The 27,064-nt window shown below is 51.4% G+C and overlaps 1 protein-coding gene across 1 annotated transcript in view; it reads right to left on the bottom strand.

Annotated features, from left to right (window-relative positions):
- Positions 1 to 1,999: 1,999 nt before the first annotated feature.
- AAK1 (AP2 associated kinase 1) overlaps positions 2,000 to 27,064 on the bottom strand; it is a 77,011-nt gene continuing 51,946 nt past the window's right edge. The window contains exons 16-20 of the mRNA XM_029963909.1: positions 22,389 to 22,490; positions 20,700 to 20,801; positions 19,697 to 19,807; positions 16,238 to 16,342; positions 2,000 to 7,690 (exon numbers count right to left, since the gene is read on the bottom strand). Coding sequence (XP_029819769.1) covers positions 6,564 to 7,690; positions 16,238 to 16,342; positions 19,697 to 19,807; positions 20,700 to 20,801; positions 22,389 to 22,490 — 1,547 coding nt within the window. The 3' untranslated portion in view covers positions 2,000 to 6,563. The remainder of the gene's footprint in view (positions 7,691 to 16,237; positions 16,343 to 19,696; positions 19,808 to 20,699; positions 20,802 to 22,388; positions 22,491 to 27,064) is intronic.

Genomic DNA, 27,064 nt, shown 5'->3' on the forward strand with positions numbered 1-27,064 from the left:
CCCCTGAGCCTCCTTTTCTCCAGGCTGAGTCCCCCCAGATGCTCCTGCTGCTCCAGCCCCTTCCCAGCTCCATTCCCTTCCCTGGACACACTCCAGCCCCTCAGTGTCTCTCTTGTTGAGGGCCCAGCCCTGGACACAGCCCTGGCAGTGCCAGCACAGGGACGGGTCCTGCCCTGGGGCTGTGACACCCCATGGCTGGGACAGCCCAGGGGCCATTGACCTCCTGCCCCCTGGGCACACCCAGGCTCGTGTTCAGCCTACAGTTGTGTCCTGTCCACAGTCAGCCTGTTTGCTAGAAATATAAATACAGAAATATAGACATATAAATAAAAATACGGAAACCCTCCCCCCCCCAAAAAAAACCCCAAAGAACCACCCCCAAGGGTAACAATTATTTCATTAATATTTACTTTTTTCTCAGCCCTGCAGCACGTTCCAGGGGGATGAGGCCCCACGTCCTTGTCCCGGCCCTGAAGGAGCAGCACAGTTACCAACAGTGCTCAGAAACAGCCCCTCCAGCCCCCATTTCACCTCCGAGCCTGGTAACACACAAAAAGCCTTTCTTTCCTCCCTCCACTCCCCTCCAGTTCTCACAAGCCATCAAAAATTGCAAATTTACCCCAGTAACATTCCAGACAGGGTGGCTGCAGAGGGAGTTAAGAGGTAATGCTTTTATTTTGATCCAAATGTATTTGAAGTGGAAGCTCTTGGTGCAGGGGCCAATGCTCTGGGCCCTTGAGCAAGAAGAAAGAAGAGTCTTCCCGGGGAGGAAGGAGACACCTCCACAATGTCAGCAAATTAAGAGCTCCCAGGTCATGTCTGGGCCATGGCTGCACATCCCCCCTGTTGGTCTGACTATAGTCCTGCCCATTTTGGACCAGAAAGTCACTTCCATCAGTCCGATGATCGCTGCTGCTTCTCGTACAACTACAACAGCCTGAAACCCCCACAAAGTTCCCTGAACAAAACCTCAGCCTGTTTCAGTCATTCCTCACTGGATCTGCTGTACCTTGGCAGGAGCTGCACTCAAAGAACACACGTTTTCCTGGGCTTTGCCAAAACCTTTTCCTGGATCCTGTCATTCTTCCCCCCATGCCCAGCTTGGCTCGGATGTGGCCGTGGAGCGTTCCCCTCCCAGGTGCTCTCTGGGATGGGTTCACTGTGCCCCTCTTCTCCTGCAGCAGCAGCTCCAGGCTTTGCAGGGTTTTAAATCTCTGGGGTGCAAATTTCACAGCTACTTGGATTTATTTTCTTTCCTGAGCATTACAGGCTACCCAAAACGAACGTTCAACAAATCAACCTCAAATGTGGCTTTTCCAGGGGAACACTAAATTACAGACAACGTTAATGGAGAATGCCATTAATGTGTGTCCATGGATGCATGTTCAAGAGGGGAGAAAATTAAAAAAAGAAAATATGGCAGCTCTGAGAATGAAAAGGCTTTGTTTTCAGCCTTCCCAGGCTCTGCTGTTACCTGGGTATTACCAGCAGCAGCTGCAGCAGGGCAGAAGGCAGCACAAAGTCTTTCCCAATGGACACGTTTACCAAGATGGAAATTAAATTAAGCAAAGTCCACTCTGCAAAGCACTACCAAAGCCCCTTGTAGGTCTTGGCAGCTGAATGATCTAGAAAAACCACACATCACCAGCACTCAGAGACTCAACATCTCCCAAGCCCTGGATGTCCAGATGCACCAGCATTAAACCCACTGAGGAGCAGCAGCTTTGCAGGGAGAGCTCAGTTGCTCTGTGCTGTTTGCAGCTGCAGCTCTGTCCTGGATGGGAAGGACTCTCTCTGGATATAAAAACTGGATATAAACTGGAATATCCACTGCTTAAAGCAACAAGATCAGTTTGACTTTACAGCTGCCAGATAAAACAGCAGGGCCAGACCCAGTTCAGCATCTTGGTAGAAAAAACTCATTAAAACCCAGATTCTCTGTATCCAGCAAAAATATTTTGCAAGGGGAGGGGATAAGGAATGCACAGAGGAGACAATGTAGTGTCATCAGATAGTGTTTTAATAAAATGTACAGAAGTTTACAAGTCAAACATTTCTTCATGATTACCAGAAACAGATGATCCCACCTGGAGTGCAAAACTTGGCCCCACTGATGTGCCAGGCTGAGGTGGCTCCACGGCTGCTCAGGGACCACACAGAGGGGAAACTCTGCTCGTGGGACACGAGTCAGGTTTGTGTCACAGGCAGGGGCCCACAGACACTCCCAGTTCCCCTTCCCGCTCCACGTGGGAACAAGGGAGCTTCCTTCACTCCTGGACTGGGTGAGGGTGCTCTACCCACTGCACCCTACACCCGAGTGAGCCCCCTGCCCTCCCGCCCCATCCCTGGGAGGGATCGGGAACACTGGATCAACATTATCCCTCCAGCTTCACAGGGAGCATTTCTAGGTGTGTGTGAGGGTATTTACCCACCTACAATGGAAACTACAGGCCGTGGCTTATTTTTAGAAACACTAATGCAGCTGTGATCAGGCTTCAGGAATGTGTTTCCCAACTGGACCAAGACTTCACTGTCAGGACACTACTGTAAAAATGCTTTGGAGTCTGTCGGTGTGCTGAAAGGCCTTGATTTAACACCACGAGGAAAACAAACAAACAAACAAAAACCCAACAAAAATTCAACTCCCCAACAGAAGAGTCTTTGGTGGAAGCTGAGTTAAAGTAACCGATTACCACTTTGGAGTGACTGACAGTTCAGCAGCTGAGCAGATCCCGCCCAGTCTGCTGCTGCCCCGGAGGATCCGGGATGTCACGATGCTCACAGGGGTCGAGCTCAGCATCACCTCTGTGCTCCAGGCAGGGTGTGCACCCCAGGCTGAGTGTGTGCTGGCTTCAGGAGGCTGAACTGTAAACTTAACACCAGGTGTGACGATGCCGAGCTGGCTGGAGGGAGAGGAGACACGGGGAAAGCCCCCGAAATCCTGCAGAGCCGGGCAGGACACAGGTCCGGGTCCCCCCACGGCGCTGCACCAACGTCACGGCAGTGAGCACAGAGCCAAGCCAACTGCTTGCTCTATTCACACAGAAACTCTGATTAATCACTTTGAAAAGAGACTTGAAGTGCATTCAGGGAGTGAGAACCAAGAACCACTCCCTCTCCCAGCAGGAATCCCAGATTGTCCAAAGGATCCCTGTGAAACCCTCCGACGTGCACGAGGGCTCAGGGCAGTGAACAGAATTTACTACAGCTTTACTAAAGACATGAAACCAGTGCTCCTCTTCAGAAAACTGATTTCAAAACACTGCATTGAGGCTGTACTAGTCTTACTTCATTAGGATCACTGGTTGTGTGGCAAATAATTAGCATCATTCTTCCCTGTTTTAACATTACAACAGCAAGCTTCAGAGACTAGAGAAATGAAATTTCCATTTATAACTCATCACACTGAGGCTGCAGCAGTGGCAGTGCAGGATTAGGAGGAACACAGGCTGGAAATGAGAAGGATATCAGAGTAACAGGCCCTGAAATTGAGTCTTATGACCATAACCAGAAGTCCCATTACTTTATGAGCCACATGCAGAGATACAAACGAGCTGCCTCCACCCTCAGAAGAGATTTAAAACCATTTAAGCACTGGATGTGTCTGGCAGGATTGTGAGCTCTAGGGCACAGTCAGCCTGCAATTTGTGTAAAGTGCTTGAAGGACAAAAAAGCTGCCAAAATGCCAGCTGGAAACTCAGCCTGACCCAACCTAACAGGGCTGGAAATGAGCCCAGACACCCCAGTGTACCTTCCCTTTGAGCACAGAGGGGACAGGCTAATACTCCTCCAGCACCAGCTCCGTGGCACCTGGACGTGGCAAGACCAGAAACTTCACAGAATTATCCAAAAGCAATTTTTCAAGTAAAAATGAAGGGCAGGAAGAACCTGAATGCAGTGAGCAGAGGGAACACCCTGAACCCACCTGGGGTTCAGCAAAGCATGTCCCTGTTCCGCAGGTTCATCCCACACTGCCAAGGCCTGGCCTCCCTTCCAGCAGCTTCTGAGTGAATTTAAGAGCTCGAGGCCAAGTGCAGCCTCCTGGCTCAGTGTGGCTGCAACACAGGTTGGTGTTGGGACAAATCTGGGCCCTCACACTCCCCCTCCTTGAATTCACAGTTTGCTGTCACAGTCGCTCTCAGGGCCTCTCACTGACCCTATCCAGCAACAACCAACTTGGGGATACAGAGATTTAAAACAAAAAACAAAACCAACCACCTTTTGGGTGTATATTTAAACAGAAAACTAAAAAACAAAACATAATAAACAGCCTCAGCTTTGCTGAATAAACATCTCAAGGGAAACCCAGAAACTTCTTTTACAGTACTTCTATTTTCAAGAGGTGGTGATGGAGGACAGAAAGCCCCTAAACCACCACTATGCACCAATATTTATTAGCTGTGAGTGCAGCAGAGCAGGGCAGAAGGTTCCCAGCTCCACAAGCTCCAGCTGACCTGTTCACCAGGAACTTGTGCAAGCCAACGTGGCCTCCCTGCTTTCCAGTATTCTCCCTGCCCAGCCCAGGGCTCTCAGACCTCAGCCCAAGCATTTCCCTCTCCCTTCCAGGCAACCCCCGTGTCCAGCAGAACACCTGGCTCATCTCTTGCAACTGGAGATATTTTGGAGGAGATTCAAATTCAGGGAGGGGAAAGGGAACACTGAGCAGTCGGTGATTCCCACTTGCAGATGCTTTGCAGTCCCCTCCCAGCACTCAGGGATTTTCCATCCACCTGTCCATCCACCCCTCCATCCTCCCGCTGTGTGGCTGGGATGAAAGGTGAGCAGCGAGTCTGCCCCAGACTGTGCAATGTCCTCTTTTTTTCAGCCTTCACACACATCTTTTCTGTGCCCCCTGTGTTCCTATAACACTTATTATTTGGACCTCGGACAGAGCCATGTGCTGGAAGTGGTCTCAGGGTTTTTTCTCTCCAAACTACACCAAAGTCTATTTTCAGCTGCAGCAGCTCCCCAGGGTGTGACTCCAGTGAGTCAGGAGGAGCTACAGCTGATCCTTCCCTCTCTCCAAGGGCCACTACTCAGGAACACTACTCACAGGACTTGCTCTCTGAGTACAAACACATCAGCAAGTGGACAGGGAGGAACCTGCTCTGCACACAGCCAGTCCTGACCTCAGAGACCAACCCACGGCTCCAACAATTCCCCTGCAAATGTCCAAAGACCACAAACCCACTCGTGGGAGACCCCCAAACACAAAGTGTGTCCTTTACCCTCAGCACAAGGCTCCAGCTTGGACTGGGAGCTTGGACTGGGATCCCACAGAGCCCTGATAACCAGGTCCACTCTCACAAGCACCTCTGCAGGCCAGAAACAGCAGATCCAGGGCAACTTCTGCAACCAGGCATTTTGCAAAATAAACATGGGAGGTTCCACTCTCCTCTCTGTCCTCCACTAGTGAGCAGAGCAGGGAGCACAGTCTGCTCTGGGCCTGCCCAGTGCCTGCCCAGGGGATTCTGCCTCTGAACACTCTGGCTGCTCACACAGTAAGTACTTGTCCTTCTCTTTGGGACTGGCATAGAAAACATAATACTTCGGAAGGAGAGCGAATGGATTTTGTTTAAGTTCATCCTTAATCAACAAGAAAACAAAAGGCAGAATTTACTCTGAGTCGAGCTCTGCCAGTACAAACCCATCTAACAGGGCCAAGTCACACCACGTGAGGTACATCAGCACAGCTATGGAGCTGTTTGCATCATAAATTTCCCCCAAAGGTCTATTTTTAATACTGTAAATACACATCTCTCCTTCACCAAGAGCAGATTTCTGGGTCCTACACTTTGGCATAGACCAGACAGGAAATACATGTGTAAAAGTGAAAGCTTTGCCTGATTGTTTGCACAATAATTCAATTTTCCAGCAGCAGGAACAGCCTGATTGCCTCACTGGAGTTCCCAAGACTGAAGGCACTGTGAGTCCTTCCCTGACTGGTGTGGCCCCAGCCCGGGCAGCACTGCCACGTGTCCCACCCCAGGGAGAGCAGAGCCACGGCTCTGCTCCCACCACCCTGCACAGCCTGGCCCCAGAGAGCACTGCAGGGTCTGCCTGGGTGGGCACATCACCCCCAACACTGACCCAGAGCCACAGCTGCCACGGCCACACCGCTGCTGAGCAGCAGGAATAGCACTGACGGCAAAGAAGTCACAATAAGCCTTTAACCTGTGAAATCACGTCCTTTCCAGAGCATTAGCAAGTCCTGCTTGACTTGCTCTGTAATTAATAAACCTTTTAATTCATCTTATAATGCATTTCTCTAGCCAGGACCAGAAAATATGGAATACTACTAGTTTGGAAAAGCATCTAAAAAAATAAATGGGGGGAAGACAGTGAGAGGAGGAAGGTGAGAAAGGCTCTGAGGATCCTGAGAGCCAGGCATTGGGACTAACATAACTTAGAGCGGTTCCACTACCTATCACTGCAAAGAGAGTTCTGACCAAAAATAATAATTATTTTATACATATATATTGCTATGTCGTTCGTGTCGACGCAGAGGCCCGAGGTGCTGTGCGAGGTGTCCCGCAGGAAGCACAGCCCCAGCCCCCAGCACGTTAAGGCTTCTGCTTCCCCGCTTTGGAAGGGAAGGGCGCCGAGGAGAAGGGATCCGCGCCGGGCAGCTCCGTAGTCCTGGAGGACGGCGGGACCACAGAGACAGAGCCCGCTATGGCCTGCCTGTTGGTCTGAGACACCACTTTGTAAGCAGCTATGGGCTTGGCCTCGAGGCCTGGCCCGTCCTCGGGGCTGTAGTGCCGGGAATACTTGGACAGGGACTGCGGACGGAAAGGCTGGTTCCCCGCGGCGCCCAGCGCGGCGTCCGGGGGCAGCGCGGGGCCCTGGCTCCTCTCCCCAGCCACGTCCCCCTGCTCCGGCAGCCCTCCTTTGGCAGGGGAGCTCTCCTGGGCCTCCACAGCTCTCCCGGAGCAGGGATGGAGGCTGCCTGGCTGAGGGAACCCGGCAGGAGGATACTGAGACCTCGCCGAGGCCCCGTGCGCCGCCGAATCCAGGCTGGGGAAGAGCGGGAGAGCTCGGCCATCGCCCCCTTGGCTGAGGAAAACAGGTGCTGGGAACGGCTCCTTATGGGAAGTCAACTCTTCCATGCTTTTCTTCTTAGTGAAAGGGGCTCTCAGAAACACATCTGCTTCTTCTGGATGTCGCAGAGCCACGTTGCCCTTGGAGAGAAAAGGAGCTTTGGTAAAGACATCCCCCTCATCCGGCACTTTCCTGGAGCTTCGGAAAGGAGCCGTGGCAAAAACATCCGGTTCGTTAAAAGCCTCCCCGGCGTGCGACTGGAAGGCTGGGAACAGCATCTCCCCTGCTCTGGACTGGGAGTGGGGATCTCCCTTGGAGGCCTCGTGCCTCTCCCTGGGCACAGGCTGCAGGAACCCTGGGCACAGCTTGCACGTCTCCTCTTCCTCTTCCGAATCCATCAGTAAAGGCCTGGACCCGCTGCAATCCAGAATATCTCCCTCATGGTCTGTCCCCTCTCCTTCACTGCTGTAGAAGGAGCTGTTGCTTGAAGGACCATCTCTGGCTAAATATTCCGACTCCGAGTTGTGCTGCACTTTCACCTCCAGCATCTTGGACTGACCCTTGTACAAAGCGAGTCCGTCACTGCCAGAATCTGCTTTACAGAGCTCAAGAGCTACAGCTGGGAACACGCCTGCATCCCTCTGCAGACCTACAAACACAAGAGAAGAGTGTTACTCAACCAGCTCCACGCCCTTGGTCATCAGTCAGCATGAGAGGTACTTATGACACAAGAACATCACACTGTTCAGATGGAAACCACCACCACGCATGGAAAATGGGTGGGAGAGGGAGGGAAACCAATGGAACTAAAAATGCCAGGAAGGTGTTTACGACACACGAGCTGACACACAACTAACCCAGCCTGGGGACACACAGGCACCACTGCTCAGAGGTGGAGGATGTCTGACACACGCAGGGGCACACGCAGCACTCTCAGCACCACCCCACAGGTCTCCTCTCCCTCCCACCGCCACGACGACACCACGGCAGAGGGTTCACGTCCCAACGCTGCTGCCCAGAGTGAAGCTCCAGCAGACAGACAAGTTCTGTCACTGCCTGCTGCCCTGCTGGCTGCCCTCTGAGCACAGCCACCGCTTGGCACAGCCTCTGTTCCTGTGAGCCAGCCCACGGATACGTGGAATTACACTCAGGCTTGGAAAATACACAGGAATGCCCCTCAATCTGCTAAAATAACATGGCCCTTTCAAAGACTGAAGGTCAGCCTACAGCTTTTAGTGAATCCTTGTAACTGCAGCAGCATCATTTTAAACTACTGCCAGAGAAACCATTTTTAAACATCCATACCCTGACTTTAAATCAAGGATCTTGACTACAATGACCTGGCTTGTTTCTGGATTTGATAACAAGACAGTGCAGGGAGAGGCTGCCCTGCTCTTCTCCAGGGTTGGTTTTGCCTCACGACTCACACAGACAGAACAGAAGATCTCTTACCTTCACAGAACTACTGGCAGGTTGGGAGTGTGTCATTGGACTCATGTTAGCAAGAGGACAGGAAAAAATCACATGAAAACTAAGCAGTAGGAATTGCAGGAAGAACGAGGAGGGTGAGGAGGCTGGTTGGTGCCCACGGACAGCAGGGCACTAACCCACACACCCTGCTGTGCCAGAGCAGCCTCCTCACCCAGGGAAAGCTCTGCCCAGGTCAGTCAGTCATGTTTGCACACCCATCACAGCCCTCAGGGCACTGCTCCATGAGCCATGGACACACACAGGTTATCCCCTTCTCCAGCACCTCTCACAATTAAAGACACAGCAGGCGTTCATTAGGCATCAAAACTGGTATTTATTGGGAAACTCTTCACTTGGATACATGACACTGCTAAATAAAGACAGTGCAGATATGTGAACATTTGACCAGTTGCTCTACAAAAACACCCTCTGTCTTTCCTGAAGCCTCCGTTGTCGCACTGGTTTCCCCTGAGATGCCACCCTTGGATCACAGGAACACACGGCCCTGGAGGTGGGTACACACTGCCCAGGTGTTACTGGCACATTCTGGGCACACAGGCTGAGGCAGAGCAAGAGCAGCTGCCACATCTCACAAATGCCTCCGAATTCCCCATGAACTACAGATTAAGGAACCAAGGGAAAAAGGCATTTACCATAGAGAACATGATGCCAGTGCAAAGCAAGGCCCCCTCTGCACAAGAACAGCACAAACACCCCGTTGGGTCGGTGTTCCCTGCCTGGTTACGTGTGTCAGCAGGTGCCTGTGCCCACGTAAGCCAGGACAGAGTCAGAGGGGGCAGGATCTCAGCTCTGCTCAGGGCAGGAGCAGCACGGCTCTGAACGGGAGGCACCGGACGAGAGGCAGAACACTCTAGTTCAGGAAAATGGCTTTTTCCAATGCTCTCTCTGCCCATCCTAAGAGAGAAGGGCACTGAATGCCCAGAGGCTGTTTTCTCCCTTGCCAAGGCCAGTGCAGGAGCTGTAAGTTACTCTGGGAGATAAAACCTAAGTGATGGCTCAGCAGGAGCCATTTCAGTCAGAGCTGCTGGGCAGTACCACAAGGGAAGGGCCCTGGTAATTTGAACACAACAACAATGGGCACAGAGATGGTCAAGTGTTACCAGAGAGTTTGGGAATTCACTGGCAGGACCGGAGCACCAACTGCACTGCCAGGGTCTGTGTCTCTGATCCTGAACAAGGGAGACCTGGCACTTCCAGACCCCTCCCACTGTAACCCATCTCAGCAGCTTCCTTCCCACATTCCTTGGTTCCCTCAGCTTTTCCTTTGGCAGAAAGCAAAGGAATGGTCCCAGAGGGAGCTATAGCAGCATCCCTACAACAAGGAAGACATCACACCAGTGTTTTACCTCAGCAAACTGTGTGTGTGGCTCAGACACCTCTCACAGCTGCTGATGCCATCTGGTAAAAAAGGCTCTGAGCTAATGCTGGCACTGAGATCACCATCAAACCCAACCCTGCCGTGGGAAGGGCAGGGCAGAGATAACAAGACCAGGCCAGTGCTTCCCATAAGCAGCCACAACTATGGGTCTTGCAGACCATCATTCCAGAGGCTCCTGTCCCTGACTCTCAGGACAACAGGGAATTCCAGATGCTCCAGCGGGGCTGAGATCAGAGACCAGGGGGGCTGAGGTGCTCCAGGGACAGCTCCCCACGGAAAGGCCTGGATGGCCAAAACAGACACTGTTGTTCTGTTACAGGGCAGGACAGAAGGGGTCACTGCACGACCTGCTGACAGCAAGAGTGAACCCAAGTCTAAATCTCATCAGACTAAGGCAGTGCCTTTTGGTCCCTCCTCCATGGGGACTGGGCCCTGTTCACGCTGTACAAGGGGCCTGAAAAGAACCAGGCCTGGATCTCTTGGGCCAACACACAAAGCACCACAACCCCTCATGCAGAGATGTCCCTTTGGCAGAGGCAGCATTTCCCAACACGTGCCTACCCTGAGCCAGGCTCCTTCACTGGGAGCTCCTTGGCTGTCCCCTCTTCCTGCAGACTCCTGAGGTCTGGGTGTTCCTCCAAGGGGAAGCATCCCTCAGGTTTTCCTTAGTGCTCAGGTTTAAGGACTGCACACTGCAAACAGCCACAAGCTTTACAGCAGCAAATCTTTACAGAAGCTGGAGCTTACAGATGAGGTTTCTCCCTGCCCCTGTACAACACTGGTATAATATTTTATTCCAGGGTCAGATATAGGTACTAAAGAAAATTCCAAACTATACTCAAGCTCTCTTTCCACAGGGAGAACCATAAAAATAAAACCACTTATCACTCAGTACTCCAGAAATACACCCTTTGTGTATCCAGACAGCAACCTGAAGAAAAGGCCATTTACCCCAGGTTACAGCCCTGACACCTGGACTTTCCCCAGCTTCCAAGGAAAACAGTGCCTTGAAGTGGGAGAGTACTGAAATAACCAAGAGCAAAATTAGAAAATATTTAGTCCCTAAGGCAGAGCAGTCGCCACAGTGATGAGGACCTCACTTCTGGAGCAGAGTCCAAAACAAAGTCAGAGGAGACAGAAAACTCTCCTGATTTCAAGCCCAAGTCAGGAAGGTCTCAGCAGTAACTGTGGCTAAAGATCAGCAGAATTACCAGTGTGCAGGATTAGTAGTTTGGCACTTAAAAAGGGTCAAAAAGCTTCTCCTTCCTTTGTTCTTGCACAGTGGAGTCTTTTCTTGCATCCCAATTCCTAGAAGCAAGCTCCTTAAAGGCAATACAGAACCACCCCCAGGCAGCAGTTCCACAGGAGGTGCCACAGCAGGGCACCAGAGGTCAGTGTCCCCTGTGTCACTGCCCAGTGCAGACAGAACTCTGTGTTTCTGCCCAAAGCCACTGCACAGGAGGAGACCTGGAGGCAGAGCCAGGGCCTGCAGCTCCACAAGAGAAGGAATTTAATGCCCTAGTTTGGGCACTCATGTACAGCCACCTGCACCATGACAGTGAGACCAGGCAGGAGCTACACCAAGCCCAAACCCCACATTCCAGCAGTTCCCAAACTAACACCCTGGACACCAAGAGCATCCTTGTGCTCCCCCCTCACTGGGCTGTGCCCAAACCAGGAGTTATGGACACGAGTCCTCTTTAAGGTACAGCCACTGACCCGCTAAGGAAAACACAAGGGGAGTCCCATGGGGTGAAGGTCCCTCCTGTGCCAGGCAGGAGTCCCACAGCAGGGATGTCCCTGGAGCAGCCCACCCTTCCTCCTGGGAACAGCAGGATCCGGAGCCTGGACCAGGGCTCCTCCCAGCACAGACAGGGACTGCACAGGAGCAACAAATAAATACAAGAAACCCTTTTTTAATTCCCCCCCAGGTCTGTGTTTCCTGCTGGAGGGCAGCAGCTGAGTGTGCAGTGCCCACACACCTCAGCACAGAGACAGGGCACCCACCTCGCCCGACTGCCACGACCCAGCTGAGCATCAGCTCCCTCATCACTCACTGCCCCTGTCCCAGCTCCCACTGATTCCCAGGGGAGCTCCTGAACTAGAGAAGTTGGGCTGAACTTCCACATGCCCCCACTTCAGCTGCTGCAGCTGCAGCACATGGGGCACCCGATGGCGTTTCCTGTAGTTCCCCTTCCAGAACAGTCAATGCCACCACTGCAAGCCCCAGAGCCCTCTGTCATCCCAACACTCAGGAACAGCACCGGGCAGAGAGGAGAACACTGCTGGGATTTCACTGACTGTAGGTTTGTGCCATGTTACCTAACACCTCCTGACCCCCCAGCCCTTCAAAGGGGACAGAAACATCTCCCTCAGCTTCAAACAAGGCTCCAGCCAAGCTCCAACAGCCTCACTGACACCACCTGGGCAGCACCAGGTACCAGGCACGTCCCACAGGGACACGAGGGAGGTTCAGTCTGTCCCCCCCCAGCAGCAGCTTCCACTCAAACTCCCCAGCTCTGAGCAGCACCAACACCAGCCAGTGCCTGTAGGACAGTCACAGTTTCTGGAGTTTAAAATGAATCCCCAATCTCCACTCATCTCATCTCATCTCTCATCTCCCATTCGCTCTGCAAACACGTGGCGAGGATTTGCTGATGAAGGAGGTCTAAGAACAGACATCTCTAAAATATCATACTTCCACCCACACCCACGAACAGCTACTTGAAAAAGCAATAAAATAAACATTCACATCTGCTTATTTAATAGCATTATTAACAACCCAGTGCATTTGTCATTTTTTTCCAGAACCCTTGAACAAGCGCCATTAGATTTAAAATCTTAAACATTCTTTAAAAGTACTTTAATTCACAGAAATCTTTGTTTCTAATATACAGTAGATGGTTACTTTTTAAAATCCATTCTCTTTTCATATAATCTCAGTATCTGACTATACAATAACTTTCTATCTATAGCGTCTTCATGTTTTCCAGTCCAGCTTGCCTGTGCTTTAGGAATATAAAACAAAAAAATAATAAAGTTCTATCCACAATTTTACTAAGGTCATTTCCATAGTTCTCATGTAAAGCTTCTCTTGGAAAGTGCAGTATACACATGTAATGATACAACACACTTAAGCAATACTTTTATTATTAAGTGTAGGTTTTAAAAGAAGAGTAATGTAGAGACACAACCGATGGGAGATCTATGTACAGAACTGGTTAAACGGAGTGTTGGGGGGATGGAGGGAGGAAAAGGAGGAGTCACAAACTTGGGTCTCTTCCCTTCTCAGCGAGGTCAGCACAGACATTCAGTCGCTCGAACTTTCGCACGTGGGAACTGCACTGTTACTAATACAGCTACAAACACAGACACGGGGAGAGCAGGAAGCTGGGAGAGTCCACTACAGAGGGAGGGACAGTCCTTCTGGGCAGAGAGAGCTCTCAAATACAAGATAGAAATTCCGCACTTCGGGATAAGCCAAGGAAAACGAGGTGAGCGTATCCAGCAAAGTTGACCAACTAAGCATGTGGAGGGAAAAGAAAAGGGAAACCCCATCGAGCTGTAGCAGCACTGGTTTCAAACCACCCGAACCGAGTGCGTGCGTGTTCAGAGACCGGGGAGAAGGGCCCACAGGAACCTCTGCTACTGAAACAAGGGGTCCACACTGACCCGGGTGCACCACAGCAGTCACGGGAGAAAGGGGAACCCAGACCAGAGACCAGAGGCTGGACCAAAACCGGGACTGAAAACGGACAGAACGACCGCAGGACAATTTGTTTCATACACAATTTACAGCAGGTCGGGGGGATTTTTTTCTTTCCAGTCAAACACAGAAATCACAGAAAATACATCTGCTGCTGCCACAGTGCCCTTTTCACCCAAAAAAAGGTCAACAAAATGCCAGTCACAACCATACTCACATGGATTTGGTTCAAAACCTCGTTACGTTTCACCTAAGGTCATGTCTGCAGCTTTAACAATCTGGTTTTTTCCTTTTTTTCTTTTCTCTTTTTTTCCTTTTTCCTGGTTTTCCCTCCCCCAGGAAGTGCAGTTCATTCCCGAGCAGGATTGTTAAACAGCAAACCATGGGCTGGGGGCAGCTGGAAAACTCTTCATCTGCACCATCACCAGAGTATGGGCTGGGCTGTTTCAGAGGAACTCGGGGCTTCCTCCTCCTCTGAAGCCAATTCAGAGCCATGAGCTCTCCTGACCTGGATCCTGCAGGTGAGGGACGTCCCCACCACTGTCCCCCGGCCCCTTCCTCCTGCCCATCCAGGGAAAACAGGGACAAGCCCAGATCCCAAAGCACAAAGCAGAGGTTGACCCACACCGTGCCCCCCTGCTCTGGGCAGGGGAGGCTCTTGCAGGCAGGGGCCCAGAGCAGCTGCTGTTCCCTGCTCCCCACGGTGCTCCCTGCACACGGGCTACGGGGAGGAGCAGAGGAACCAGAGCAGGCGTTCAGAGCTTTAGGGAGGACAGGCTGCCTGGAGAACTGAGACAGAATCCTTCCCAGGCCATGGGAAGACACGAGAAAGGTGGGTGACTGTCTCCTGTTGGCAGATTTTTCTTTTAATTAAGAAAAAAAAAAAAGAGCAAAGCCCCAAAGAAGCACAACGGGAGGAAACTCTTCTGGCAACGGGACGGAGGGTTGGGTACGGGACAGAAACTGCGGCTGCTACTGTGCCACTGCTACAGGTCTATCAGCTGATCCACCAGCAGTAAAGACCTGGCTATGTTGGGAAGACTGGACTCAGAGCTTCCACTGTTGTTTCTAGAATGCCCACCTGAAAGTGTGAGAGATAGGAATTCAGTATTGAACAGGACACACACACACGACAGTTTCAGAAGTTCAAGATCAAGCAAGAAAGAAAAAAGTCAAAGCAAAACAGAAAATTTGCTCAAGCTCTTCTCATTACTATCACAACAGCAACAACAACCCCTCCTTGCTCTTCCACCCTCTCCCCCCAAACCAACCAGCACAGCAGCCAACAAATCCCTACAAACACCAGCTCCTTCCCTGAGGTTTATCCAGGCTGCAGAATCCTGTCCTTACTAAAGGGTCACTAAAGCAATTCCAAGGACTCCCACAACCTAAAGACAGTTCAGAGTTTTAAATCTTGAAATTAAGTTGCTATTTTAAGAGCATCTTTGGTTTGCAGCTGCTTCCAGGAGAGCTGAGCTCTCATGGGGCTTTCTGTAACTGGGACCTGGACACATAAGGAAAGGATCCCAGAACAGGCTGGGGTGGAAGGGACCTTAAAGACCATCTGGTTCCAACCCCTCAAGAATCTTCTCTGTACTCAAGGTAGCCTATCCTGGCCCAGATTTGGGAGAAATCTCCTCTGACTTCCAGCAGGAGCAGGGTTTGTAATGTCTGAACTATGTCTAACAAGTCTTTGAAAGCCAACACGGGTGCAGAGCAGGGGCACAGCACATTCCTGCTGGGGCCAGAAGTGGGAGCTAGGGAAGCCAAAAAGTTCTGTGATCAAACTGAGGGGGAAAAAAAAAAAAAGAAGAACCCTAGTGTTGTCTTTAAACCTCCACCAGTACACCAGAAGCTGTAATCAAAACTTTTCAACAGTGTGACCGCAGAGGTAGGACCCACTTCACTGAGCAGGCTGTGAAACGGTGCCTGATTCTGTCCCTGAAGAGCTAAAAACACAGCACTGTTGTGGCTTTAAGCCAAAAGTGCTGCTGCTCCTCCATAGCCCTGTGTGAGGCTGGAAGTGCTGGCCAAGAGCTCCTCAACTGAGGGGACACCACGGTCTGAAGTCCCACAGACTCTCCTGCTCAGAGCCCTTCAAAGGAGGTGGGGACCATCAACCAAACCTCACACTCAGTTCCCACAAGCACCTTTGAAAAAGCCCCAATTTCAGCAGGAGTTTTGGGATTATAAAGGATCATTATCATCATCATCAGCCCGTTTGTTGTTCCTCATGCCAAGCTCACTCAAAAGCCAAAGGATCTCCTTTATTGGCCTGGACAGCAAATGGGAACATGGGAGAGCAGAGTTCTCCCAGCACCTCAGCAAGAGGTGTCTGTGCTCTCCTGGCAGGCTGGGAGCAATGACCTCATGGGATCTGAAATCCTTGCATTTCTTATCTTTTTGGACATGGAATCCTCTCCCAAACAGAGAACCTACAGAAATTTCAAGGCCAGCGTATCTCAGAGACAGACTAAGTTCCCTAAATACCACACTGATGTATCTACAGTTTAGGGTTTGGACTAGTCACACCTGCTGCAGCACCACTGCCCCAGAACTAATTTATATGTTCACTGTTTTCCTTTTCTCCTTCCCTTTTTCACCCCCACATCCTGGCTTACCTTGTGAATTTTTGGATATCAACACTGGAATTGGGTCAAACTCATCTTCTGTCACTTTTTCAGAGCCCTCAGGAGCATCAAAGCCTGATATCAGGTTAGTATCTTCTGCAGCATAGAAGAGAAAGAGAGTAAAGAAGCAAAGACAGCAGAGAGGCTGGTTAGCATTGCCAGGAAGGGTTAGAACATCTCTATGTTTTCAGAAACAGGGTTCAGAAGCAGGAGTTTCATTTAAAAGGTGAAATAAAGTTGGTAAGTCTGGGTAAGAAGGTGGAGAGCCAATTAAATACAGAAGTAGAGGGGATAAAACCAAACCAAACGAAGCCAAGTCACAAGAGCCAGAACAAAATCTGGCCAGTCTGAAGGCTCAGCTGGAGAGTTCAGAGCTGTGGCAGAGGCCTGGGGTTAAACTCCCAAGGACTGAAGGTGTTCTTTGCCATTAGCATGGTCTGAGAGCACAGTCTGGCTCTCTGGCTCCCAGCTCTCAAGCACAGGGAGAGGAAAAGGGCTGGGAAAAAAAGAACACAGAGAAGAAATTCCCATCATCTCTGAGACAAACCCATGAGCGTTCACCCACGGCACTAAAACAGCAAGTGAACATCAAGTCAGATTTCCAAGGAGTTTACACACCTGAAAATGTAACCAGATTTAAAGGCCCCTCAAGCAGCTCTGGGAGATAAATCCACTGATTTCAAACCACGTCAGCCACAGCTCCACACTTGGTGGGAGGCACTTTCAACCATCTCCAGAGGAGATGAAACATTTATCCACCTTATCAGGCAATTATGTACCTTCAGAGGCTCCCTCACTCACTGTGCATCACTGCTTGTCACTTCAGACACCTAAAATACCTTCCAAAATCTGCTCCTCAATTCCTGCGTGAAAAGCCCAGCAAGGACACGCACAAGCTGATGGTTTTCACAGAACAGGAACATTCCTGTTGGACTCCTACTGGGGAAAAAAAGCTCTTTACCCAGAGCTGACAAAGATGTTAACAGGTTTGGGGTTGGCTAATGCAAGAAACCACTTGTGGAACTACACTGTGCCCTGGAGGATCAGACCCAGGAAGGACAAACCTCAGATCACAGATTGAGTTAGGCTGGAGAAGACCTCAAGTCCAACCTATGATTGAACACCACATCCTAACCAGACCATGGCACGTTCAGCCCTTCCTTAAAATGTTCCAGGAGAGCAGTGCCAAGAGTCAAACACACAAAGGTGCTTCATCCTAACAGGAAGTCTCATCTTGTCATCACTCTGTCCCTGGAGAGATTTGTTTGTGGCTCTTCCCAACCTACCCAGGAGCCTCTGTAAGCATCCCTTTTCCAGGGCATTTACACCCCCAGCTGCTCCCAGCCCCAGAGGTGCTGCACGAGGTGCTGAAGGAGCACAGCTCAGCTCTGCCCTATCCTGAGGAGAGGGAAAGGCTGGAGAGTGTCCCTGCTTGGTACAACCCCTCCGAAAGCACTGGAGCTCAGCTCAGTGTCACCGGCAGGAGAAAAACCCTCCCCCTCACACACAGAGCTCAGGGCTGAACCAGCAAAGGCAAATTCAGGCACCCTGAAGGCTGAGCATGAATTCCAAGGCCAACAAACAGCCCAGTGATGGACAGAGGAAGGATCCTGTGGAATGGCTGCAGCACCAGACCCTGCTGGGAGCAGGGCTGCTCTTCCAGCCCTCCTGGTCCCACTGGGAACAGGCAGAGCTGCAGCTCCACAGGCTGATGGTGCCCAGGGACAGCAGCTCCTGCCCCAGGGGGGTTTCACATCATCCCCACCAGGACTGGATAAACAAATCAAGGACTGAGACTGATGCACAGTTAATAACCACACCCAGAGCTAGAGAATCAGGGGTTGAAAACAAGCCATAAATTAGTTCTGGAAGTTATTTTAATAACTTGCCCCCTCACCCCCTCTCCTGTGCTAACAGAGCCTCATGTTCTCCTCAAACATGATCCTTTCCCATCCCAGAGGAAACAGCAGGGCAGCCTGGGAGGGCCCCACAGGAGCCTGTTAATTCATTTTCTCATTAAGCCACACCAACAACGTTTGGGCTTTGCTGTGTTCCAGGAGGGAGCAGGAACTGCTCCACACACAGCTCAAGCCATTTACACAAAATAAAGTGGCCCAGAAGTGTATTACAGCACTGAGCAATTAGAACAACTGCTTGTTTAACCCAAAAGCTCTGTGGAACACACAAACTCATTCTGAAGTGCCATCAAGTGTAAAAATTGATTACAGACTGTTTTCACAGCAATTCCTCTGAGGACAGATCGTTTCTATTGCTATAGGGATACTCACCAAAGGAGCTGAGCACAACCCAGCACCAAGGGGCACCCAGAAATCAGCACTGCTGCTCTGGGCCTCTCTTTTCAAGGCAATAAATAGCCCAGAAGTCCAGGCTTTCCCTCCCACCCGGGTATCATCCAATATTCCCTGCAAGCCTGGCTTAGGTGAGTCAGCCCCCAGCCCCTGTCACTGTCCCCAGGGGACACAGGCCCTTCTCAGAGCTGCTCCAGCCCAGGACAGGGATGGGCCAGAGCAGGAGAAGGTCCTGTGCACACCCCACTCCAGCTGACAGCTCCTCACAGCATTCCTGTGCCCCTGCTCCAGCCGTGGAGAGGGCCTGGATTTCAGCTTGGGAAAAAGAAAAGCCATGTGAGCTCTGCCCCAGCTCCAGGGTCCCCCAAGTCTTGTTTAGCAATGGCCAGAGAGCAGAGCTGTGATCACTGCCCAGCACTGCTGCACTGCCAGGGCTGGCCTGACCTCCTGGGATCACCACACAGATGCTTTGCTTCTCCTCTTCCCTCTGCTTTGTGCTCCCAGGACACTGTTCCCTTTCTCAGCTGGACATTGCACCTGGGCTCTCCTGTGTGTCTGCTGGGACACTGCAGTCTGACTCCAGAACTTCTCCTGATATCCTCTGGCAAGGAAAACATTCTCTAGAGCTGGAAGAGCTCAGTCATGTGCCTGGGATGGCAACTCCAAAAACCCCACCTTTTGATTCAAAACCCTGGGACAGATGATTATCAGGCTCCCTTCCAGATTTAGTCATTTAGCATAAAACCAGGCTAAATCCCATGTGGAAAAGCAAAAGCAGAGTGCATTCCCTGAGGAAGGGCTGCACACAGAGCCCACCCTTCATGCCTGCTGGATCCCTTCTGCTGGGGAACTCCCTTCCCTCTTCCATGGGAAATGTCACCTACTTTGACAAACCCTGTCTTTACAGTCAAGCTGAACACTTTATGCTTTTTCCCTTAGTACTTCAGTGTACATTCTAAGTTTGGGAAGAAAACAAAACAGTGGCTTGGGGGAAAGAAAAGAAACCACCACCAGAACATGGGGCAGAGCATCTGCCTGTGTAAACCAGTCCCTGCCTGTGCAAACCAGTACAAGCTTTGCTTTACATCAGCTCCAGCCCACACAGAAGGAGGGCTCAGGGCAGAGCAAGGGGCCACTTTACCTTTGTGAGGCTGAGCTGCAAAAGCTACAGGAGCAAACTCATCCAGGAGATCAGCAGCAGGGTTAGAGAGCAGAGAACAGTCAAGCAGAGAGTCTTCCCCAGTGAGAGAGTCTGGATCCAGGTGAGCATCCCAAGGAAGCATTGAACAGGACACAAAGAGTGTTAGGCTCACATTCCCACATTCCCATTCACACACACTTAGAGCAGAGTTTCAATCCAAGCCATTTCTTGTGATGGAAAACATTCCCTTCAGTGAGGGCAGAGGGGCCCAACACCTCCAGAAACATTTCCCACCTCCTCTGGGATGCCCTGCCCTCTGAAGCTGAACAGACAAGGAAGTCCCACAGGGACAAGTTCAAGGGGGGCTGTGCAGGGAGGGGAGAGCTGCAAACCAGACATAAACTGCCTGTTTTCAGAGACCTCTGAGAAGAGCTCAAGTCCATCTGCTGTGAAGAGTGGCCTGCTCAAGGCCTGTATGGTGAGAAAGGGGCAGGAACTGGCTGTGGCCATCCTCCCTGGGACAGCAATCAGTCCTAAAGCAGCTCGTGGGAGTGATGCTCCAGCACCTACAGGTCTGTGATGAGGGCTCAGGGAATGTCCATGGGAGCCATGGAATGTCCTGAGCGGGATGGGACCCACAAGGATCATCCAGTCCAACTCCTGGCCATGCACAAACACCCCAACAATCCCACCCCGTGCCTGAGGGCGCTGTCCAAATGCTCCTGGAGCTCTGGCAGCCTTGGTGCTGTGCCCAAACCCTGGGGAGCCAGTTCAGTGCCCAGCCACCCTCTGGGGGAAGAGCCCTTCCCTGAGGTCCAACCATTCCTCACAGGCAGACCAGTGACATGGACCTTGGAGGAACCACCCAGAACCCCTCGCGGGACACAGGGCAGGCCCAGCTCCTGCTGGTGGGCAGAGCAGTGAGAGGGAGACACTTCCACGGGCACAGCCAGTGCTCCCTGGCTGCCAGCCCCCCTGGCCCCAGCCCATCTGCCCCACCAACCTGTCCTGGTGGAGGCGACCGACTCGCTGTGGGACACGAGGCGCTGGGGCAGCGGCGCCTCCAGCCCCGGGATCAGGCTCTCCACTGCCACGTCGGGTTTGCCTTCCAGGGGGCACAGCAGGGGAGAAGCCAGAGGTTAGTTTGCAAGGACAGGCAGAAGTAGGAGCTGAGGCAGCAGCTGTCTGAAGCCCTTAGTGACCCTGTAATTTGTGTCAGCACAGGAGGCTGGAGTCCAACGTTAATTTAATCAATTTAATCACAAGGGAAGACTGTAACTCATCAGTGTTTGCTGGGGGTGAGTCTTTATTTGAGTTTATTTATTTGTTTTAATTTATGCAAGCCCAATTTGAAACACCCAGAGCACAGAACAGCAGGTTAATAACACCTGCCCTGCAGCCAAGCAGGAGACTTGGGGCTGGGCAAATATCCACAAGATCCTTGTCCAGGAAAAGGAGAACCCTGACCATGACAGAGTCCCCTTGCAACAGGAGTAACAGGGCATTAAAACACCTGCCTTGGAGCCCTTAGCATGGTCCCAGTTAAGCCTGTAAAAAGCCAAGATGTGGGATCTTTGTTCCCATTTAAGGGGCCAATGGAGCAAGGATTGCAGAGCCAACAGGGAGGTGACAAAGTTTTGGAACTTGACATCTCACTGGAAGGCCCAATCCCCAGTATCCATCTCACCCATCATGTAAACAACAGGAGATGTTTACAAAGGCTGGATGCAAAGATTTGGTTTACAGAAACCCCAAAGGGAGGGGAGAGCCATGGCAGGTACCTGCCACAGCAGCCACATGCAGTGACTGTCTGGGTTTCCTCAGGGACCAACAGCAAGGCAATGATCACATTAAATTAAAGGACAAGGATGCACCCAAATGCTAGAAGCAGAAATGGCCTAACTGGTCAACCTAAGAGAGATTAATGACCATTTCTGTTTTCACAGCAGCGTGTGCGTCTGTGATTTGCAGGATCATTATCTAAGAGCATTCAGACAACTGCCAAAAATTGCAAAAGGGAGCAGAAGTTTTACTGTTACAGTGACTCATTTCCTTCCTCTCTATTCCAAGCCACAGGTTGCAGCCAGCTGGCCAAGGGACCCCGGCTGGGACCCCAACCCACACCATCAGCTGATGGCAGCCACTGAGCCTGCAATTATTTGGCAAGTAGATGAAAACAGGATTCTGCAACGCTCCAGAATCTTAGTCCTGCCTGATGCCTCCTGCATCCAGGCTCACAGCCGCCTAGCATATTATTCCCAGCATTCCCCAGGCCTAGGGAATGCTGTCCTTCCTCCTCCTGCTGCTGAGGGTCCATGGAGAGACAGACCAGCTCAGTGCCCGGGCTGTGCTTGAACACAAAGTCTTGACCAGAAGGGGAGGGATTTTTGGCATTTCCCCTTCAATCAACAATTAACTTTCTTCTACCAAGAGAACACACAAGGCACAGCTGTGCCACGTTGCTGTGCCAGATCAGTACCCCTGGATTCCAGACACAGACACCAAACCTTCACTCCTCAGGTGTTCACCTCATGGAGAAAAGGCAGATCTGTCTCAGCACAACCCACAAGTTCCTGCACGTGTTTCACCAGCAGCAGGGGCTGGTTTGGGAGCTGGGGGGTGCCTGTGGAGTTACCATGCAGGCCAGGCCAGGCCAGGCCAGGCCCAGGGGAGGCCCTGGGTGTGTGGTTACCATTGCCAGCGTCGGCCGTGCTGCCGAAGGGGTCAGCGAGGGGCAGCAGGTCGGGGAGCAGCAGTGCAGGCTCAGGAGATTTGAGTCCCTCAATCAGTTTTTCTGGGTTAAGCAGGAGAAGGAGCAAGGGAGGCAACAGAGAGAAAAAGCAAAAAAACAGAAAAAGAAAAGACAACATTAATGAGGTGCTCAGTCCAGGGCTCACGTGGCAGCCTCAGGAGCATCTGAACCACTGGGAGCGAATGGCTCCAGCACAGGATCCTGGGATGGGATGGGCTGGGATGGGATGGATATCCCAGGACAGGAAGGATGCTCTGGGATGGGATGGGCTGGGAGGGACCTTTAAGTTCATCCAGTCCAGTTCCTGCTATGGGCAGGGACACCTGCCACTAGCCCAGGGTGCTCCAACCTGGCCTTGGACACTTCCAGGGATGGGGCAGCCACAGCTTCTCTGGGAGCCTGTGCCAGGGCCTCCCCACCCTCATTGTAAAAAAATTCTCTCTTTTATCTAATCAAAATCAACCGTCCTTCAGTTTAACACCATCATCTCTTGTCCTTTCACAACAGGCCCCACTGAAAAGTTTGTCCCCCAGTATGAGACACACAGAGGGCAGCTGCTCTCCAGTGGCCAGGTCACCTAAGGCAGGTGAGAATGTCCTCCCCCTCTGGGTGCTGCTCTCCCCAAGGAGCTTAACCCCATACCCAGAACCTTAACATGACCCACTGAAGCCCAAATTTAAACAATTCTCCCCCCTCTCCCCTTCCTATGCTGGGGATTCCTTTGTTAGTCTTCATCTAATGAGAAGAAACAGCAGAGATGACCAGCTCAGGCATGAGAGCCACAGCTCTGCTCAGGAAGGGAACCTCAGAGCCCTTCAGAGCTGGAGCAAAACCAGAGATGGAGACCCTCCAGCTCCAGCCCTCAGCACCCGCCCTGGGGTCACAGAGCTGCCCAGTCACCAGGCAGTTACTTCACTCTCAGATTTAAATCAGACACTCTCAGCAGCACAACTCCTGAGGCTCCCATTATCCCTCACACAGAGACACCCAGATCACCTGGGCAAGAAGTTAATCTCAGTTATTCATCAGGTGGATGAGTGATTTCCCAATCACTAACCAGGTTTGCAATAACCAGATTAATTACTCAGCTTTCACAAGGGGTGCTGCACAGAACAAGAGGATAAAGAACAATGTCAGGACTTACTAGAAGTAATCACCTGCAGTAGAACAGCTCTGATAACATTTGCTCCACATGGACAAATCTGGCCATTTCAACTTGTTGAAATTACTCCCATTTATAATCTAACATTAGAAAGTTACAAAACTGTTACATGTATATTTTAATTCTTGAGTTCAAAGGCTGGTGTAATTATTTATTATCCAAAGAAAACATGCTCACAACTGCACAAAAGCACAGGAATCCTGCTCTATAAAAGACTTACCATGCTGAGAACACCAAAGGAAAGCTGAAGTTGCACCGTTATATATATGGTAATAATACCCATGGCTTTTATTGCCCTATAGAAATAATAAAATAACCTGGAGGCTTTGGAACTGCTTATTCAAAGCAGGACAAATTCTACTCCCCATGAAAACCTTCACAAGCCAACACACTAAAGCAACCAGGAGGGGAGGGAAACCTAAAAATCAGCCCAAGAGGCAGCTGTTGGATCATGAAAGGCCTGAAAAAGGTCAGCTGAAAGGAAAAGCCTGATGGGAACAGCAGCCTTAATGTGTCTGAACCCCTCCCACCTCTGTGAGGAACACTCCATTTTAAAAGGTGGAGTTGCCAAAGTCCCTCCAAGTGCAGAGGGAACCATCCCTGGCTTCTGTGGCACCAAGAGGGGCTTTTCCCTGGGATGAGGGGAGAGGCTTGGGAGCAGGGGCTTGGCGACAGGGAGGTGTTAATGCTGTCCAAGGGGGGCCAGGAGGGTGGAATGGTCACGGTGTGCTGGGAAAACAACCCGGGAAGGAGCCGCGGGGACAGGGACAGGGGAGGGAACAGCCCAGCTCAGAGCAGACCCTGCCCAAGGCTGTCAGTGCCCAGCTCCTCCCAGGGCACTGCACCAACCTGCACCTTCAAACCCACACAGCCAGCACTCATTCCTTCCTCATCCCATTCCCAAGGGTCCTGCTCCTGGAATTCTCCCTCCTCCCCCTCCCATCTCAGCAGTGTCCTCCTGTCTCACAGCACAGACTGTCCCTGTGGCACAGTGGCACAGTGGCACTGCCCCTGGGCAGGCACTGGAGCTGCCTGGTGAGCTCAGCCACGCTTCTGAACCACACACAAATCACAAGAACAAACATGCTCTTCTCCCTACAGGTTCACCTTCCCTCCTGTCCCCCAGGCCCAGCTGGTTTTAAGCAAAGCTTTAGGCTGTCAGTGGTTCTTTGTCTGATTTTGTTACTTGTCTCATGAGATCTCCTTCTCTGCTTCCTGCACTGCTGGTGCTGAGCTGTCCATGCTGCTTCAGGCAGCCACTGCAGCCCTCAGTGCACAATTAAAAGGAACTTTTATCCCTTTTGAGTGAGGCTGAGGAGTCCAACAAAAACAAGAAGGTGGCAGGAGAGATGGGAAAGGAAGTAAAGTAACAAAAACCAAGTGCCTCAGCCTATCTTGAGGCCCAGCAGTTCATTCCCTGGTTTCTGGGCTGTGTTGCATCTTGTACTAACCTGTAGGAGTAAGAGATGAAGTAAAGGAACAGTTTTGTTAAGTGGTGTGAACTTCACCTTCAACAAGGAGCAAAGGAAAGGTTAGAGAATTCCCAGTGAAATCCATCTGTGTTAATCAGCAGGAATTCCTTCTCCACAGGAGTGAGGGCTGCTCTCCTCAGCACAACATGCTTATAAAAACACCCTTGCTAAAGCAAGGTTTTCTGAACCCACAGCAGATGCCCAAGCCCAGAACACCTCGTGCCTCTGCAGTGCCAAACAAGCCCAGCTCCAGCTCTGCTTCCCCACAGCTCCAGCATGGGAGGGACCTCCTGCTCCTTCCCTGGGCACAAACACGGGCAGCTGCAGTTTAACCACAGCCACATCTGGAAAGATTGTCACAATCCCTGGTGACAATGAATTGCAGCTTGGGTCCTGCCACCCAGGGAATTCCCTTTAGTTTCCAAGGGAAAAGCTGCTCCACCTGCACGTGGAGTCCTGGCTGAGATGAGGAGAAGCCAGCAGGGACCAGAGTGAGTAAAGAAAGAAAACTGAGATAATTACTCTCGTTCCTGTGACCTGTGCAAAGACAGCAGTGCCAGTCACATGTGCACAAAGTGCCCACCAGCTGCAGAACAGACTCCACGGGCAGAGCCCCAGCACGGGGCACATTCCTGCCTTGGCAGAGAGATGTGGGTGACAGCCTGGGCAGGGACTGCTCTGGAATATCCCCTCCCTCCTGCCATCCTCACACACACCTTGGGCAGGAACATCCCCTCCCTCCTGCCATCCTCACACACACCTTCTGCTGGGGGAACCAGCACTCCTGGGGGGGAAACCAGCACTGGGGGGAAAGAAACCAAGAGAGATGTTCTGCCACTACAGCCCCAGTTTCTGTTGACTCCTCAGGTGTGTGGGCACAACCCCAGGGTGGTTTTAGGAGAGGTCATGATGGCAAAGATGCAGCAAACAGCAATGGAACAAGAAATAAGAGTAATTCCCTCGATGCTGCAGTTTCAGGACTCAACACAACCAGTTCTGTGCATGGATGAAGCTCAGAGTGGAGGGTGACAGGACAACACCATCTGTATCAATCACCATGCAGGGAAACTCGGGGGTTTGGAGTATCACAGGTGCCTCTGCCTCAAATCCAAGAGACAAATGCAGATCATTCCCACGCAGACACACGAATAAGCCCGAGGATAAACAAGGTTAAGACAATGTAACCCCACACAAAGGTGTTTGATCTCATACAGCTCCTGGAGAGCTCCCAGGATGGGCTTTCATCAGCTGGGAAAGGTGAGCTTTAACCTACAACTGTGTTCCCACATGGAGCTGCCTCTTGGAGACATCCTCAGTCAGCCTCCCAAAAACCTGCCAGATGCTTCCCAGGCCACAGGAACCGACCCTGTCCCAGGTTCAGGAGAAGCTGGCCAGGGGTGTTTCCTTTGCTGTTGGATTTTCTGCCATGCCCATTTCCAGCCCTGCCAGGGCTGTGCAGCCCCAGTGAGGAGCAGGGCTGGGCAAGCAGGGCATTAGCAAGCCTTGAGAAGGTGTCTGAGCTTAGAAGCACACAGAGGGATTAGAAAGTGCCCCATCAACCCTCTCCAGAGGTAAAGCCCAGCCACACACTGCAGCCTTTGGATGAATATTTCATGTTCTTCCCAAGTTCCATGCTCCTCACAGTAAGAAGTGCCAGATTGTTTCCTGTCAGAGCAAGGAGAACTCTGCAGACAAAGCAAAGCAAGATTTTACAGCTAAGGGGTGTGGAGGACCCCCAAATGCCTCATGCTGGTGGCTTCAGGGACTGGAAAATTAAATCACTTCCTCCAGGAATGAAAGCAAGAGCCTTTCCTTTGATTTGTACCAACATAAGAAGGAAATGAAGCCACTGAATTAACTATGGATTCGTATCTTGGAACAAGCAAACACGTTCAAACGCCATGCAGTGGTTGAGAAGCACAGCTTTGGACCATCCACTGAGAAAATGCTGCCCTGTGTCTTCAGATCCCTGTTCTACCACA

Source organism: Manacus vitellinus, unplaced genomic scaffold (genome assembly GCF_001715985.3).
Source record: "Manacus vitellinus isolate BGI_N305 unplaced genomic scaffold, ASM171598v3 scaffold_105_pilon, whole genome shotgun sequence".
Lineage (NCBI taxonomy): Eukaryota > Metazoa > Chordata > Aves > Passeriformes > Pipridae > Manacus > Manacus vitellinus.